The following is an 18178-nucleotide window of genomic DNA, read 5'->3' as shown; positions in this document are numbered from 1 at the left end:
GGGTGAACCCCCTCCCCGAATATTCAGAATTTTTTCGTTTAACAAAAATTTACTATCCGATTTTAATAAAACAAACGCCATTTTGCAAAGCAAAAAAATAAAATCGACGTGTTTTCGGGTTTTCCTCAGATCAAAAAAATTAAGGGGATAAAACACCCTTAAAATGTCAGATTTTGTTTTGAGCACTGGCCCCTTCCAATTTTAGTATTCTTTTCATAGAATGTAGCTTATCAAAAAATAAGAAACACGTATTTTTTTTTATCGGCCGAAAGTTATTTTTAAGGGGTGAAATCAACCCCCAAAGTTGGGCATGTTTTGCATCTGGTAGAGTGTTTCATATGGAAGCACTCAACCGATCGAAACAAAACCCATTGGAAAATGTTCTGCATGTCAAATAACCTATATGACATGTCCAACTTCTTATGCACCCTTACTGCAAAGGGGTGAACCACCCCCGAATATTCAGAATTTTTTCGTATAATAAAAACTTACAATCCGATTTTAATAAAAGAAATGCCATTTTGCAAAGCAAAAAAAAATAAAATGGACGTGTTCTTTGGTTTTCCTCGGATCAAAAAAATTAAAGGGGTAAACCAGTCCTAAAATCTTGAATTTCACTTTCCGCATCGAAATGTTGACATTCAATTCATATGGTTCCTTTATCATTGCGTATCGACTTATATGTTGAATAATATTTATTTCACATATTCATTGGCTGACATCATAATCATATAGAGAAACGAATACTTTGACATGCTTTACGTGAGAAGTGTTAGTTTTCGTTCTATTTATATAAGTTTCTATTTTGAATGATTTACGAAAACAAAATAAAACTCAAATATCGAGAGTCGCATCGACAATTCCCCGCCCAGAAGGCAAACAAAGCTGACTTAAGCCTTGCCATATTCTTATTCATATCAAGAATCGCTATAGCGGCTCGTAGCCATGTATTCTTAAAAAAGCCAGCTCGCTCAGCCTAATGCTTGAGAGATATCCGAAAAAATAAAAAAATCTGTTTTTGTGATTATGTCAGATTAAGCCACCCACTCAAGATGAAGAAGCTAAAACTGACTTTATATTACTCCAGAAGTTTAGTTGCTGTTTGATTGTTTATCTGTCACTATCGTGTCCGCTATTGTGAATAACGTATTATCATGAACATGTCTATCAACCCAATGAACGTAATAAGACTGTTGCTTCTTACATTTGAAGTAATGAACATCTCTGACAGTCCTGTTAACAATAATGAAGTGGAATTGAAAGAAAGTTTCGAGAGAATTCTGAAGGCTTCTATGGCAGAGTTCAATCGGTTAGAAATCGTGGAAGATACGACATTAGATTTTCAAGAACCGTTTAAAGATGTGATAGTAGAACCTGTAGAACGAAAACTAACACTTCTCACGTAAAGCATGTCAAAGTATTCGATTCTCTATACGATTATCATGTCAGCCAATGAATATGTGAAATAAATATTATTCAACATATAAGTCGATACGCAATGATAAAGGAACCATACCATATGAATTGAATGTCAACATTTCGATGCGCAAAGTGAAATTTAAGATTTTAGGACTGGTTTACCCCCTTAATTTTTTTGATCCGAGGAAAACCAAAAAACACGTCCATTTTATTTTTTTTTGCTCTGCAAAATGGCATTTCTTTTATTAAAATCGGATTGTAAGTTTTTATTATACGAAAAAATTCTGAATATTCGGGGGTGGTTCACCCTTTTGCAATAAGGGTGCATAAGAAGTTGGACATGTCATATAGGTTATTTGACATGCAAAACATTTTGCAATGGGTTTTGTTTCGATCGGTTGAGTGCTTCCATATGAAACACTCTACCAGATGCCAAACATGCCCAACTTTGGGGGTTGATTTCACCCCTTAAAAATAACTTTCGGCTGATAAAAAAGAATACGTGTTTCTTATTTTTTTATAAGCTACATTCTATGAAAAGAATACTAAAATTGGAAGGGGCCAGTGCTCAAAACAAAATTTGATATTTTAAGGGTGTTTTACCCCCTTAATTTTTTTGATCTGAGGAAAACCCGAAAACACGTCGATTTTATTTTATTTTGCTCTGCAAAATGGCGTTTGTTTTATTAAAATCGGATTGTAAGTTTTTGTTATACGAAAAAATTCTGAACATTCGGGGGTGGTTCACCCCTTTGCCGTAAGGGTGCATAAGAAGTTGGACATGTCATATGGGTTATTTGACATGCCAAACATTTTGCAATTGGTTTCGTTTCGATCGGTTGACTGCTTCTTTATGAAACACTCTACCAGACGCAAAACATGCCGAACTTTGAGGGTTGATTTCACCCCTTAAAAATAACTTTCGGCCGATAAAAAAAAATACGTGTCTCTTATTTTTGGATGGACTATAACATAGAAAAAAATTATCAAAATCAGAGACGGACACTAAAGTACCTTTTCTTGTAAGCATAGCCAAACGGCATAATAATTCTACTTGACGGTTCATCATCGAGTCAACATAAATTTTACAACGTTTCCTTGGTGAACTATGTAGGAAAAAATAGCACAGTTTAAATCTTTGTCACAGCAAAATACGCAATTTAAAAATTTTCATTCAGAATTTACTTAAAAATTACAATGTTCTTGGTAAAACCTTTCAAAATGGGCGATATAGAACCCCAATACCATGGCGGCAACATAGTAATTCTTACAATTTTTTCTCTCCGTGAACTACGTCTTTCGTTTTTTTTCACCCTCGCGTTCCTCTCGTTTCTTCATACGAGCGAATCGAGAATCATGGCTCGGCACGAACCGAGGCAGTTCTATTGTCACGAATTTTCCTTGAGCCCTCAAAAGAACTCGACTCTTCCAACGCCGATACGATACTCCCTCTTGGTACAAGAGTATTAGAGTCATTTCGAAAATGTCATCGAAAACTTCTCTGTCGCGGATTAAGCTCCCACTTTGCTGGTAAACGTCCCTCGATCACGAGCGTTTTCTTCTTCGACGAATCGCTATGGAAACGAGACTGATGCCTCGATAGCTGGAATAAAAATCGTCGAGATTTTAATGAGAAAAAAACATTCTAGGAGCTTTCGTTCCTTAAAAGATTTTCATGCTCTTTTAACGAGGTTAAATAAACGTAAAAAATATATCTCACGAATTGGATGATCGAAGGGAAAAATCATTCGCACTGACACTTCGGTTATTATTATACATCGCACCAGGTACGGGAATCTCCTCGTTCACGAACGAGGTCAATCGCTCGATTTGTGCACGTGAAAAAATCCCACATTCTTTCTCGCACCCTCGATCCAACATCATTTCGTTCGAAAAATCATCTGTCAAAAGTGATTTTCATTGTACTTTGTTAATACGTGCTCAGCTTTTATTTTCTCATTAAATCATTTATTTCGTGTTATGCTAACGAGAAAAGTTACGGCTGCCTATAAAAGACAATGATAAAGATTTAAGAGGCGGAGATATACAGCCACCTCGCAAAATTCAACAATTCGACTCATTTTACAGCGAAGCTTTCATCTCGAGTACATGTTTAACCTCAAATAACAAACGCAAACAAAAAAGTGTTGGTTTGCGGGAGGCCCTTGCCACGTTCTTCGTGACCTCGGATTGTTGTCATTTTGTGGACGATTATTCCGGTCGATCGTCATTCTTAGTTCCACAAATATCGCGATGATCTCGAAAAACTACAAAAATCCGATGACTCGAGTGATTGAAAAATGGTCGAATCGGTATAAGAATGTCAACGAAGCAGGTTTTGATTTTGATGTGTGTTGTAAAAATGAACACTTTACCGACAATTCCGGATGGGAAAAAGCGAAAAAAACGAGCAGAGCTTGAGAACCACAATGAAAATTATATTCCCGCATCGTAAGTTCGTAAGAGGATTTTAAAAGCGAGCATTTCAAACAAAACGTTGGCGTAGCAAGTCTGCGACAAGGTAACTCGAACGAGACCCTGGCGCGGAATAACAGCCACCGAAATTCTCATGTTAAGCCATATGCCGCATTGAATAAGGGACTCGTGTGACCGTGTGAATGCACACGAATACGCATACGTCCACGAGAGAGACAGAGGATACGAGAAAAGCGGAGAAAGGTATATTTCCGAACGGGGGCAGCGTATTAATGCGCCGTAAGTGTTATTACGAACGGCTGCTGCCAGTCGTAATGAGACGGCGTGGTGTTACTACTATTGGATTTTTCTTATCCTGTCTATAGACCCGAGAAGTATTCCACGTGAGATTAGATCCACATGATTCAACAGCGATTCGAACAATCTCATACGAGTTGCTTGATGTTACGGAAATCTGAACGGTAATTAAAAAATGTACGTACTTGATTTATTGGTGATCGATTCCTCCGGATACCTCCAAGCCGTGATTTATTACGATTTCCTTATTTTATTGGTAAAGGAAAGACGTCAGTGTTCAGTGTTGCTTTGGTGAGATGAAAAAACTCGTGTAAGAATTATAAGCCACGGGAATGTACCTTTAACTTTATTCGAAAATTTGAGAGAGAGAAACAAACGGAGAATGTTTTGTTTACTATTTTTTTTTTAACAATACGACTCGTAGTCGAGATCTGTTTCATTTTCATATATCTTATTCTACTCGTGACATTTTTCTAAGGCTCAATTTTTTCATGTATTGCAACGTGAACTGCACGAAGGAGCTTGTGATTCGTCATTCGTCATTTAGAAAATGGCTAAAACTTCAAGGTTATGTTTGTTTACATGCTCGGAGCCGATCGGAGCGAAAAATCTGCTACTACTTGAGTCAGGCAAAACTAATTCAAATTTCAACCGTCACTCTGATTTTTCACAAGATATTTGACGAAATTTAGTAAATTTTATTCTGAATAGAAATAATATTTAAATCAATTTAATCGTTCTATCTTAAGTTGTAATAATAAAAATGAAATATGATTATGGCATGACTAAAACTGGAGAAGAGAAAACCTTCATCCGAGTATGCTTACCGAAAATTAGTATGATCGATGGTACACGAAGCAATTAAATATAATATTGGTTGGATATGAAAGGAAGAAGCAAGATAATAACTCACGAGCCAACGTTCAGTATTCAGTTCGCACGTACGAGCATTCGTGAGAAGTAAGTAATAAACGGAATGAGAAAGGGGTGGACTAGGTGAAATCTCGCAGTTCGTGTGAGTAAAGCGAGTCCCTCGAGATGCTGCTATATCACATCCGGCAAATATCCTCGCGTGTCTTGTACATGTATACATACGTACAAACCAAAATATACATGTCGAAAATGAGTGTGTGCATAGTCGAACACCATGGGTGGCAAAGATAAAAGCAACCGGGCACGCACGTTTCCATTACTTCCATTCATGATTTCCAACGATAATGACACATTGCGGTCGATCGATAATACCCCTCTGTACGAAACGAATATTTTTTACACGACTTTTTGCGTTCCCGTCATGCGAGCAATTCGAACAATATCTCGCTTCTCAGAGACTTTTTTTCTACCCTCGCCTCGTGGTTAATTGTTATTAAGACGTTTTACGATTTAATGACAACATTCTTCAAAGGATACCTTGCGAGAGAATGTCACGAACGTGAACTCGAAAAAAAAAAAGTGGTCACTTTTGAGGTTTTCTTCGTGCGAGGATCTTTTTTTTCAACGAATCTACCGAGTTTTTAATACTATATTCAAGTTCGTTATTAGAGAAACATCGACCATGAATTTTTTTTTTATTTCAGAAACTGTCTCATTGAAAAATCGTCAAAGGAAATCAAATGAAATCCAAAGAACGATTCGAAATTTCCAGTAATTCTTTGCTTTATTATAAAATAAAGATAATTCAGTGAGAATGGAAAAATGTGAATGAGATTCATGTTGAACATGCACAAGTGAATTCAATATAAATTTCAAAACCAAGACGTATTGTAAAATAGATTCGATCTGGGATTCCCAATTTTAATACCGAGAGTTCGGGTATTTTGGGTCAGGGGTGAAAGATGAGACACACAATCAATGCCTCATTTTTTTTATCACAACCACCTGAACTCGACAACAAAAATTAAACCGAGAAATAAATACTAGTCAAATCTTGGATGCTGCTAAAGAATACAAACTTTATGGCATAAACAAAACTCATAGAAGTTTGCAAGAATCTCCTATGACTACCCTCAATATTTATAGGGAAACTCCTAAAATGTACTGAGATTGCAAACTAAAATCACCACAAATTTGTTGAATCATCACAGTGTAATGATTAAAATGTTTGCATGTAAAAAAAATAAGTTTCTTATTACGCTAGTTATTCTAAAATTACAAAGCAATCGATGTTGGACAGGCTGCCGATTGAATGAATTCTCAGAAGAATCACCACGGATGTACATTAGAGTTTGTTTTATGATTCATCGTCATCAGATACGTGAGTCTGTTGAATCAAATGAATAAATATTATAAAAAATATGCATTTGAGATGAAGGAATCGTGTCTAATTTGAATGAACCAAACAATTATTACAATGCATATGGAAAATGATGTTAAGGATTCATTATTTTCAGTATTTTCAGAGAAACTTTTTCAATTTAGAATTGCTTATTGAGAAAACACAGATGGAAAATACATAAGACTCCTTTTGCTAGTTTTTGGACTAAAAACGATTCCTTGCCAGATATTATAAATTTTTTTTTACAACAGTATCAACTTTTTTGCTAATAAAATTTTTCCAAGCAACAGTTACGTTACCTTTTCTCTAGAAAATTCTATTTTTGATTGTTTTGGATGAAAAGAGTACCCAACCTGTTCGTTTCGAGTATGAACATCCATTTTTCTTCGTCTCCGTAAATTTTTGCGTAGTCTTTGACACTCATCACACCTCGGTACAGGAACGAACCGACCAAAATCCTTGGGCGACATGAATCCAGAGCATTCGTCTGCTCGACTGTTGTAGCAAAAGAACGAGCATTGCAATGCAAACGTTTTTTTTATCATTATTAGAGTATCAAGTGAAAAACCATTAGAAAATTCAAATTTGAGCAAATCAATGAATTCAATCTGTTACAATACCAGACCAAAAAAATTGTGGGACACAAAAAATCAAAATTACCTTTTATAGTCGAACCCTGTACCACTGCAAACGACCGTTTTCCTTTCCATCGTATCCAAAAGGCGTTCAATTTTCTGCACTGACGTTATCAGACCGTTTAATTCGAGTATCACTTTATCGTCGCTCGTATGCAGCTAGAATACGACAAAATTTCATGGATACACTATTTCTCAAAATAACGCTTTCATAAATTGGAATTTTCTGAAGTATTCGTCAGAAATGCTATTTTGAGATGTACCGTAACAGAGAGATTGTTGTGCAGTTTCAGAACTAATCGTATTGATAACGTGCACGGATCCAATTGCGTTAAGATAACACAGTTCTGATCTCGCATGTTCCGCATCCAACACCAAGCAGGTCGCAATGGTGTTTCTTTGAAGTAGCGCACAATATCATCAATCGAAAACTTTTCTGTTTCCAATTCGGGCTCACAATCATCGATTTGTTCTATATGTTCTTCTATGGTTTCTATCTCTTCAATATCCTACGAAAGAATGAACGAAGAGAGTTGATGAGTTAAAAATGGCAGAACAAATAATTTAATGTTCCTGAAAAAATCATTCATAGGAACAAACTGAATAGTTCAAATTTGGAAAAAAGTAGGATTATTTTTTACCGTAACTTTGAAACATACAAAATGAACATTTTTTTAGTCTGAAAAAAATAAGACAACATCGAATTGAAAGAATTTTGAGGCATTCTAATAATATAAACTTGCAGATTATACATGCACAAGATTGAAATAATAATTATGCATGTTACCTCTCTACAGTCAGGAGAACCTTCTAAACCACTAATTAAAAGTAGATCATCTTGTGAAGAATTAATTGAACTTTCTTTTATCTCAGTTTTTATAACAACTGGCGAATCTAATGAATTATTTTGCTCCAGCGCCTCATCCTGACAAAGTACTACATTTTCCTGAAAATATACAAACCATGGATTATATTTTCTTTGTATATTAAAAATATTATAATTATTATCGTTTTTGATTAATATAATTATACAAGATCTCATTATCTCACCTCTCTTGTTCCAGAAATAGGTAAAGCATCTTTAGCTAGATCACATCTGTCACGAGGCATTCGGTGTAAAGTGCCATCAGGCATTTCGGTGATATATTCTGCCAAGATACACTGAGATGGGAAATGGAGCTCGCAAACAAGATCCTTGGGTGAGAGACTCATTTCGAGTATTTTGTTCCATTTTTCAAGCATATCAGCTTGCTGTTCGGAAAATGAACATAATCCATTGTGCAAGGTTAAGTTTCAGAGTGTTTATTGTTTATATTTTGCGAGAACAAGATTCACACGTTTTTCTACTTTGCTATAGCTATAACTCTTATAAGTGAATAAGATTATTCTACCTTTGGCACTCTAAATAAAGAAACTTGCTGGAGACCCGCTTGTTTTCGACGAACTTTGTCCTTGTTGTGACCACTTGGACAATCAAATACCGCACAGACTTTTCCCATTTTTCAGTACAATCTAAAAGAATAGAAATACGATGTGAGATTAATAATTGTGGAAATCTTCTTGATGGTATGAATATATCAATGACAATTTCCAAATACCACTTTTAATTATAGTTCATATACCAATGGTAATTTCTAACCTATAAAAAAATAACAAAAATGTCATCACTTTTTATAATAAAAAACGTTTATGGGTAGATCGGACCAAACGACGATCAACCCCACTTGTAACTCCAACCCTAGAAAACTTATAGAATAAAGATTTCTTACTATGTATTTGGCTAGAAACTTCTTTATTCAATGAAAAACGCTGACAAAAACAAAAAATTCTTTTGTTTTATCCCACTCATGAGTGAAATACAATTTTTCGAATCTTTCGTTTCATGATCATAGTATTATATGTAACACACACAACTTTATTATATTTATTTCAACCGTGCGAAATTTTATAAAGATCGCAAAACGTGAGCATGTGTTTATCATAAATTTCCTCACACGCGCCGAAGGTGGAGTGACAATCGACCGTTCAGTACACACGGCATTTTCAATTTCAAACATGTTCATATTACAACAATCAAACTTTCCGACGGCTTACTTCACGATGAAAATATTTATTTATGTTTATTCAAGATAATTGCTTCTCCACGCGAATTCTGTTTAAATGTGTCGGATATCAGAGTTCCAACGCACAAGGTAACATTTTGAGAATGCATAAACCATTGAACGATCCTAATTTGATGCCGTACACTACTGGATAAAAGTACCAAGCAATTAATCAGAAAATTATGTCAACTTGTCAACATAATACATATACGAAGGAGTAGAACGACTAAATCTACGGAAGCAAAAAACACTGACCTATCAGACCGCTGTCACCAAAAAAACTAAACACCGAAATATTCCGCTGGCTGCCTTCGCGACGCAATATGAACAGCAGGGCGATTACCCAGCATCTCAGCCACTGTCACCATCGTCCATCGTGACAAATTTATCGTGCGAATAAATTTCTGCAAGAGTACAACACAACAATCAATCAGTTTCATTTTTTAGAAAGCGTGAAAAAGCAGCATTGTATTACTTTCCCAACAGTTTAATCGATCGGCATTCATCATCGATGAACAATCAAATTTTCAAAGCTTTGAAAAGGTTAGAAAACTAACATAACTTAGGTTACAATTTTGTAATGTCAACATAACACTTTTGCGTTGTAATTGGTTCCATCATGTAAATTATTTTAAAAAAATACTTGCCTGGAATCAATTTCTGTCGAACTTATTATTGAATAATAAATAAATTCTAAAAATAAATTCGCATGAAAATACGATTCTATTTAGTTTCGAAGTGGACAAATTAAATTAATATAAAACGCATCCTAAATTATTTAGTCAAATGTGATTTTTTGTTCAAGCTTGAATACAGTAAATGAAATTCTTGAACTGTCATCATTCCTTATTCCAAATTTTAGACTCCATAAATGTGGCTCCTCATCTGTGGAACATGAGAATTTAAGAATCAGGTCATCTTTGATATCAACCATTAGGAATAAAATAAACGTAGCAATGCTCGACGAAGTTAAATATCCTGATGATGTGACTGTTCATTCAGAACTATCACATAATCTTACCTGGCTGCATAAAGTTGCGCCTGGTTTCAAAGTCGATGGATCAAAGGTAATTCTACCAACCGCAGTTTCTCAATTATTTTTTATTCCTATCTTCATAAAATTTTTGTATCACTGGTTATTTCAGTTCTAGAAAAGTCTTCTTTCTTGAAAAATTCATCATTTCCTAGCAGAATTCTAATATGAAAGATATTTATAGAGACGGGACAGTATTTTATTTCCAGGAATTCTGAGATTTCTAATTTTTATGTATTTTAAATTGATCCAATTTTATTCCAGATAACTGTGATACATGAACCAAACGAATTTTATTCAACTTTAATAACTGAATGTGAAAAAGCAAAATCAAGAATCACACTCGCTTCTTTGTACCTCGGCACTGGGCCTCTGGAGAATGCTTTGGTAATTTCATAAGAAAGAACATTATTGTGATAATCAACATATTACAATTCGGTTCCATTGATTGTCCCTCGACACATTTCTATTCTATTAATTTGTGTTTCCTATCTACTCATCATTATTTCTATTATATAACAGGTGGATACAGTAAAAAAAGCAATTGACCAAAGCAATGGAAAATTAAGAGTAACAATTCTATTGGATTACACGAGAGGAACAAGAGGAAAATGTAACTCCAAAACTACTCTTCAGCCGTTACTTCAAGGAAAGTGGTCGTATAGTAGCAATATTTTTTTGTATCACACACCAAAGCTACGTGGTATACTGAAACGCATATTACCACATCGTTTCAACGAGCTTATTGGTTTGCAGCACATGAAACTTTACCTTTTTGATGACACGTTGATCATCAGTGGGTATGTTTTTTACCAATGACTGATCCCATTGAAAATTTATGTAGACTAAAAAAAATTTAAGAAATATGCGTATCCCAAAGATTTTACGATAATTTTCTTAAGAATAAACTCCCGAATTTCAGAAAGAAAAACAGCATTAATTTTCATCTTTATTTTTGTATTTTTTCTCAGAGCAAATTTGAGCAACGACTATTTTACCAACCGACAGGATCGCTACTTCGTGATAAGAGACTGCAAAGATTTGTGTGATTTCTATGATTCTCTGGTGGAACGTATCAGCGAGGTCAGCTTTCGAGTAATCCCCGAACAAAATGAGCCAATAATTGACAAAGGAAAAGTTCATCCACTTGAGAATTCGTGCGAAGAATTTGCCCGAGTGGCAGCGGCTGGTGTTCGATCTCTTTTTCAAAGCGAGCTTGATAAACGTAGCAATGAACACATTGAACAAGGTAACCTGAAAAAATTTAAACAAGACAAAATATTGATATTGAGTAACTCGAAATTCTGGCTTTTGTAAAAAATATGCCACAAAGATTGCATCGATGGTATTCCAGAAATGCGAGATTCGGACACGTGGATATTTCCGTTGGTGGAAATGGGCCAATTTGATATTCACCACGACAGCAAAGTAACGCTGAGGCTTTTGCAAAGCGCACCTCCAGGCTCAACGTTAAGACTCGCCACCGGTTATTTCAATCTCACTTACGAATACACGAATGCCATACTCCATTATTGCCGAGCGACTTGTCACTTACTAACGGCTCATCCAACGGCCAACGGTTTTTTTGGTAATGTTTTCAACGAGACTGTTTTATGGTCAGCCAAAATCTTGGGGAAACTAATCCGATTCACTCGATTTTAAGAAACTTTTTTTACTCGCAAAACGCATACTTTGATCTGTCGAGTGCAGGATCTTGAAATTTCCGATAACTTTTACTAGATTAAGAATGAATCGAAAATTCACGAGAAAGATTTTTGGGAAGCAAAAAAAATTGGGTCTCAAGATAAACTCAAAAATGCTTTTTATCTTGGCGCTAATAACTAAAACGTAAAAATATGTATAAATATATATATGCTCATTGGAAAAACTCATACTTGGATACTGTTTTGTTAGGTGCAAAGGGCGTAGCCGGCGCGATACCAGCGGCCTACACAACAATAGAAAAATCGTTTTACAAAAAAAGCGAAAAATTGGATCAGTCCGATCGAATAAATCTTTGGGAATTCGTGCGACCTGGTTGGACGTATCATGCAAAGGGATTGTGGTACACACTGCCAGGACACACGAAACCTTCCTTGACTCTCATAGGATCGTCAAACTTTGGTAACTATTGTCCTCAAACCTGACCTAATTTCGAACGGAGGTTAAAATTGGCTCACGTATTTTTTCCGTTTACGGAAACACTTCCCAAAATTATATTTTGCAGGCTATCGTTCGGTAAAACGTGATTTGGAAACGCAAGTAGCGATTGTTACGAAAAACGAAAAATTACAACAATCTTTGAAAGCTGAACACGAAAGATTGTTCGATAGGTCGAAACTCGTGACGAGAGAATCTTTCAAGCAGCCCGAAAGAATAGCACCTGCTTGGGTTTGCGCCGCTGTCATTTTTTTCCGTTATTACTTTTGAAAAACTCAATGTAAATCTGTATATTTGTTAAACTTGCGAAATGATCACGTGTCCGCTGGTACGGAAGAGTTCAACATATTTACGTACAATTAAGGTCAATGGAACAAGTCAAATACTGAGTTAGAACAGCTGCATGAGACTTTAGATTGATATAAAAAAATTACATGATATTTAACGAAACTTGTTACTGATATAAAACTTTGTATCATATAGAACGCGAAATATTTATGAATAAATCTCTCGTCATACAAACTCAAGCGATATCTGCCTCGGTATCTTCATTTTCAAATCTCGATATTAGATCTCTTTTCTTAAAGATTCAAAGTTGTTAAATATGCTCTTATTCGTGAATATAAATAATGTTTTTACATCTTTTTGTCTCGTCTACATACAGGATGTCTCACAATATATAGTCGATATCAATGATATGTGCACAAAAATGATGCTATACGTACTTTCTTTAATCGTGATCATGAGTTACTCGATTAATATGCTTACGACATATCAGACTAATTTTCGCATTATCAATTGTTCGACGTGCAACATCTTTTATAAAAATGGTAAATACTTACTGGCACATTCCACGGAGAAAATAGGTCAGTAAAAGTAACAAAGAAGATTTCAATAAATTTTGACACATCCAGATATTTCAGATAATTATTAAATTCTTGTAAAGGGTTTGCTATTCTGTAAGGAACGTGGTAAAACTCAAGTGCGCTATGATTTCGGCGTTTCCCACGAAACGTCATTCTGTTCATTATGATTTGAACTGTTGTACAAATTGATGACCAAATAAATTGTTCACGTTTTTGTAAGACGATCATTTTCTCCGCAATCACGATTGAATGCGAGACACGGAAAACAATTGTCGCCGCCCAGTGTTTTTCCTCGGTTGAACGATCTTACCGACGCCGCTGTTCTGATTCTTCGAAGTTCTTTTGCTTTCCAATCGCAAAAATGTATTTAAACATAAAAAACGCGAACACACACGTTTCTATTTGTCGTCGATGATGAACGACTCTTCTTTGACGAAAAATTCCACTATTTCCTCCTCAACGTTCTTCGTATCGGAATCCAGCGCATCCGTGTCGATATCTGAAATACAAATTTGAACGAAATGATCTTCGACCTCTCAAAACATCCAACTACTAGCACGCAGAAATTTTTGAAGGACATTTCGTGAAGAAAATTATAAAAAGAATAGAGAAACCCATGAAATAGTGTTCAATTACAAGGTCGTAATTGAAAATGTTGTTTCAATCAATATAGATCAGAAACAAAACTTACTGCAACGCAATTCCATGCGACGTTTCTTCTGAGTGTTCCATTCCTCGGCGCGTTTTTCACGATATTCGTTGAACGCTTTCATCAAAGCACACCGTTTCTCAATGAGCTCCTAAGAAAATTAAATGTGAAAACAAAATAAATATCTCATGCAGAAATTTACACAGCGGAATCAGAAAGAGATTTTTCCTCAAAGTCAACCCGATGAAAATTCCCAAGAACAATTCCAAAAAAGAAACAAACAAAAAAAGAAACGTTTCAAAGAAAAATTGAAACGTTTCAAATTGAGGATCACCTTCGAAGCTCGCGTGAGTCTCATACGGTCTTTGCTTTCGAATTGTGCTGAATATTTCTTTAGATTCTTTTTGATGTCCTTGATCTGTTCAGCTGTCAAAAGAGTCGGTGGTCTTGGACGCCACAAGAGTTGATTGAACGCTGTCAAGTTCACTCGCTTCAAGATCCGACCTTGGAAAGTCCATAACCAGTAGCCATTGTCGACGCTTGTTTTCCAACTCGAAACCGCTGTCACCACATATCTAGAAGAAAAAATACAAGATTTAACGATGCACTCCGATTAATTATCAAATTTTCCCGATAACGCGAACGACCCGAGTAATGTAGCAAATAATTACCGTCCAGTCGGGTCCCATTCAACGTCGGACGTTTGATAATGATCAGTGGCGTTCATGATCGTAAAATCATTTGTGTCAATAAACTCCAGAGCACCAGCCATGGTCGTAAGACCAGCCAAAACGATGAATTGTCCCGAGGGTGACCAAAACAAATGGTTGCATGCTTTTTTCTCCAATTTTTCTATAAACAAAAAAATTACAAATGATAAGGATTCGAAAGCCCTTTTTCTCCTAGTTACACAACCCATTACAACATTTCGATTGATAATTCACCACATTTGAAGGACATTGATACTCACTGAGAAGAGCTGGCTGATGACCGTAACGTACTTCGTAAAAACTGACATTAACGCTTGGAATTTCTCCGTGGATAATTGCAAATTTGCTACCCACGGGCTCCCACGCGAATGCGTGAATAGGCTCTTTCATTTCGACACTGTCTACGGGAATTTGTTTTTCTCTCATATGGAAGATCTCGAAGTTGTAAGACATGCCTTGGAATATTAACCCAGTGAAGGACTGATGAAAAGAAAAGAAAAAAAATTATACTCCTATTTCTCATTTTGAAAATACATGTTTTGCTTGATAAGATCAATTCTTTCGAAGCATTTACACTTTTGAGCCATTGTACAATATTTAATATTATTGTGCTCTTTGTTATGGCTAACAACGTGAGTAACTGAATAAGCGAGTAAAGGGAATGGATCCTTACGGTATATTTCTGCTCAGTTTTTTCTTTCCTCTTAGCGAAACGATCAACCTTGACGCAGAGATAATCGCCGGATTTTTGCCAGAATATTTTGCAGTCGGCAACGTTGAAGAGGTTTTTGTTACGAACCTCGTTACGGCTGTGAAAATTAATTGTATCATTCATAAACAGCGAAAAATAATGGTCGAATCGAGATGCTGGAAATCAACAAGAAAAATCGTACGCACCTGGGAACTTCGAGAAGAGTTACTCTGGCTGGAACGTCCTTGTCCTCAGGGACCCAATAGGCGAGAATGTTGTCGGTCGGCGACCAACTGAAATCCCTTATTCCGGGAATCTTGAAGCTTTTCTTGTCCAGCAAGCCGAACGACTGATAGGGAAAATTGAAATCTCACATAAATATTACATTTCAGACCAAATGCTTGGAGAATGTAAGGTATTTAAGATTCCAGGAGAATCAGAAAACTTTGAAGAATAAGTGATTCCTTCTTACAGGCGTTTCGTAAACACTGAGTACGTCCTCGCTCATACACGCCAGATACTTGTCATCATGAGACCAACGGAAAATCGGCCAAACGGAAGAGCCATCGGGAGTGAAAGATCGTTTTTCCAGACCGGTAAGAATATCCCATATTACGAGACGCTTAGAGTCTGGACCGCCGTCCGATCGTGGTGTGTAGGTGACGAGATAACGCTCGCAAGGTGAAAAATCGATGCATTCAACGCCTCTTTGACTGAAACGGGCTTGTTGGGTGAATTGTGGTCCTCCCCAAAAAGCGACACCCAATTTATGGAACGTTGCCAAATAAGTACCCAGAGGCGACCACTTGACGTATGTCTCAGTCCAACGCTATTTGCAATATTCGTTCAGTCAATAAACATCCAAGAGTTGAAATAAGGTAAGGTTTTCAGGACTACTTACAGCACGTTCCTCTATCATGGTCGGTTCGGGAGCAGAATTTTGCCAGATTTGTACAGAGACATTGCCGCCATTGCCAAAGAGTACAGAAAATTGATCGTACGCATCAGCATCCAGCAAATAATTGTGAAGATCACCTGCCACAGTATAGGGCTGTGGTTTCGGGGGTTCCCAGTCCTCAGGAATATCCTCAAATTTCTTAAAGTCCGTAAAAAGGTTAACCTTGAATGTGTGCATCTTGTCGATTTTATAATTGTTGGTGGACTTCACAGCAGCGAGAGCATTCATGGGATTGGTGTATTCCAAGAAAATATATCTAAAATCCACAAAGAACATGTAATCAAGAAGATTATTTGAAAAGGATGGGAATTGAAAAAACCCACTGTCAAATAGTACATTACAATGCGTATGACTTAAGTTGTCTACTATTGCACAGCGTAGAGTTAGCACCCGAGCGTTAGTGAGAGTGCTAAATGCTGTGCATATAATAGAGTAACTTACTTCACAAGTATCGTATACTGTTTTATAGCCCGTATGATATAAAACAGTGCTATAAATAAAATTAAACACTAAGGAGTTTGAAACGAATATCGAAGATTAATTTTTAACTAATCCTATATGACTAAAAACAATTAATTACCCTTTGGTCATCCCATCTTCTTGTTTTGGATAGTGTTCATTGACTATGGTACCATACTTTCCAAAAACCTTGTTGATGACAGTTTGGAGTCTCTCGAGACGTTCAGGCTCAACAACGGGTGCTCCATCAATCACGATTACGGATTCAACACCATCGGTCTCTGAAGGCTTGTCCGGCAGAAGGTCAGCCAAGAGTTCTGTCGTTCATCATTGATATTTGCATTAATAGAGATCTTCGGATCAGTAGTTAGAAAAGTGATAGGTAAAATTTGGTAGACTTATAAATTATAATATAATCACGGAAGCTTAAGGAAAAAACAAATCAGCACAAAAGATTTTATATAATTATGAGGCAAAAAACTAGTGAAATCAGCAAAAAATATTGAATTATATTAAAAATTGGATTGCACACTAAAATCTTTGGACTAATATCAAATATTAATAGGCATGCTATCATCAACTACGAAAACGTAGAAATCCGAAGAAAGAATAAAAAATCAAGCAAATTGTAAATTTTTGGAGTCATTCACGTAAAATTAACAATGGAAACTCAAATTTGGATACGTGAACTTTGTACTTGACTCGAAACCCAATCAAAAGTGGTAACTCCGAAATGTCAAATGAAAATATCCTTCAAGTACTACTACGAATAAATTAGTACTAATGAAAGAAAAATCTGTCAATAAAAAAATAATGAATCATAGATATTCTGGAGATAATATTTGGTAATTTGGAATTGAAGGTTATGTCACGCGTGGCACATTTGTGGTCATAAGCAGCCATGCAATGTTCCTAACCGCTCTTACAGACAAGCATCTGGGGAAACCGGTTGCCAAAACCTCAACTCACCGCTGTCAGAAATATCATCGACGTAACCCTCTGGATCGCTAAAATTTGGCTCTTCATCGTCGTCCATAGAATCATCGTTATTTTTTACCGAATCCTCATTTTGATTGCTTTTTTCAAGCAGTGTCTTTTTCGCCATGATTGGAAAGCACCAGCTCCGTACCAAAGGGCGACCGTGTGACAGAGAAAAAATGGCCGCGCAATGCGCTAGCCGCTAGTAGGAAACGCGTCCCTTTAGCCACCTTTAGCCGTGAGTGGGGCAAATTCAACCCCGCCTACAACCGTAGGTTAAAAATATCATATCCTATATTTCCTATTCCAATTTAATATAGTCAATATATAGTGTTATGCAGAATAGCAATAACAAAAAAAATTTCATTTTCAACCAGTTCGAAAAAATGAATAAATTCTTATCTCTAATGAAACGATGTATTTTTCACGATTGGGACAAAATAATTCCGTCATGATCTGATGTGTTTACTGATTTATTAAAGGGTCAAGTGTAGATGTAAGTTTTTTCTG

The 18178-nt window shown here is 36.1% G+C and overlaps 3 protein-coding genes across 6 annotated transcripts; 1 reads left to right on the top strand and 2 right to left on the bottom strand.

Moving 5' to 3' along the window:
• Positions 1-4469: 4469 nt before the first annotated feature.
• Positions 4470-9549, bottom strand: LOC122413265 (uncharacterized). Of its 4 annotated transcripts, XM_043423495.1 has the most exons (9): positions 8832-9048; positions 8661-8701; positions 8454-8574; positions 8113-8313; positions 7850-8008; positions 7326-7571; positions 7088-7221; positions 6781-6922; positions 4470-6412 (listed from the first exon to the last, which is right to left on the bottom strand). In XM_043423495.1, exons 3-9 carry the CDS (start codon positions 8559-8561, stop codon positions 6383-6385), a joined length of 1020 nt encoding a protein of 339 aa, XP_043279430.1. In that variant the 5' UTR covers positions 8562-8574; positions 8661-8701; positions 8832-9048; the 3' UTR covers positions 4470-6382. The 4 variants fall into 4 exon arrangements, with proteins under 4 accessions (XP_043279430.1, XP_043279429.1, XP_043279428.1 ...); XM_043423494.1 differs by lacking the exons at positions 8661-8701; positions 8832-9048 and adding an exon at positions 9420-9549; XM_043423493.1 differs by lacking the exon at positions 8661-8701 and having other exon boundaries at positions 8832-9047.
• Positions 9550-9571: 22 nt separating this feature from the next.
• PGS1 (Phosphatidylglycerophosphate synthase 1) lies at positions 9572-12884 on the top strand. The gene is made up of 8 exons (XM_043423484.1): positions 9572-9707; positions 10027-10231; positions 10462-10584; positions 10720-10997; positions 11169-11446; positions 11552-11785; positions 12112-12321; positions 12425-12884. The coding sequence occupies exons 1-8, from the start codon at positions 9676-9678 to the stop codon at positions 12625-12627; spliced, it is 1563 nt and encodes a 520-aa protein (XP_043279419.1). The 5' UTR covers positions 9572-9675; the 3' UTR covers positions 12628-12884.
• A 368-nt stretch (positions 12885-13252) lies between these two features.
• Positions 13253-17850, bottom strand: LOC122413257 (eukaryotic translation initiation factor 3 subunit B-like). The gene is made up of 11 exons (XM_043423479.1): positions 17660-17850; positions 16812-17007; positions 16175-16487; positions 15746-16102; positions 15480-15622; positions 15256-15391; positions 14843-15062; positions 14544-14724; positions 14207-14447; positions 13915-14023; positions 13253-13722 (listed from the first exon to the last, which is right to left on the bottom strand). Exons 1-11 carry the CDS (start codon positions 17793-17795, stop codon positions 13622-13624), a joined length of 2133 nt encoding a protein of 710 aa, XP_043279414.1. The 5' UTR covers positions 17796-17850; the 3' UTR covers positions 13253-13621.
• Positions 17851-18178: the final 328 nt, after the last annotated feature.

Source organism: Venturia canescens, chromosome 7 (genome assembly GCF_019457755.1).
Source record: "Venturia canescens isolate UGA chromosome 7, ASM1945775v1, whole genome shotgun sequence".
NCBI lineage: Eukaryota > Metazoa > Arthropoda > Insecta > Hymenoptera > Ichneumonidae > Venturia > Venturia canescens.
This window is presented reverse-complemented; position numbering and strand designations above follow the sequence as displayed.

Bases quoted from the DNA above. Each gene is read 5' to 3' on its own strand.
- LOC122413265 (XM_043423494.1), bottom strand. From the start codon at position 8,561: ATGGGAAAAGTCTGTGCGGTATTTGATTGTCCAAGTGGTCACAACAAG. The intron at 7,572-7,849 runs GTAACATGCATA...ATTCTTTCGTAG, and splicing joins GTTCTCCTGACTGTAGAGAG to GATATTGAAGAGATAGAAAC. The intron at 6,923-7,087 runs GTAATTTTGATT...TTGCTACAACAG, and splicing joins ACAGGGTTCGACTATAAAAG to TCGAGCAGACGAATGCTCTG.
- PGS1 (XM_043423484.1), top strand. From the start codon at position 9,676: ATGAACAATCAAATTTTCAAAGCTTTGAAAAG. The intron at 10,232-10,461 runs GTAATTCTACCA...ATTTTATTCCAG, and splicing joins TCAAAGTCGATGGATCAAAG to ATAACTGTGATACATGAACC. The intron at 11,786-12,111 runs GTAATGTTTTCA...CTGTTTTGTTAG, and splicing joins AACGGCCAACGGTTTTTTTG to GTGCAAAGGGCGTAGCCGGC.
- LOC122413257 (XM_043423479.1), bottom strand. From the start codon at position 17,795: ATGGCGAAAAAGACACTGCTTGAAAAAAGCAATCAAAATGAGGATTCG. The intron at 16,488-16,811 runs GTAATTAATTGT...TGTGGATTTTAG, and splicing joins GAAGATGGGATGACCAAAGG to ATATATTTTCTTGGAATACA. The intron at 15,063-15,255 runs GTAAGGATCCAT...TCTTTTCATCAG, and splicing joins AAACTGAGCAGAAATATACC to TCCTTCACTGGGTTAATATT.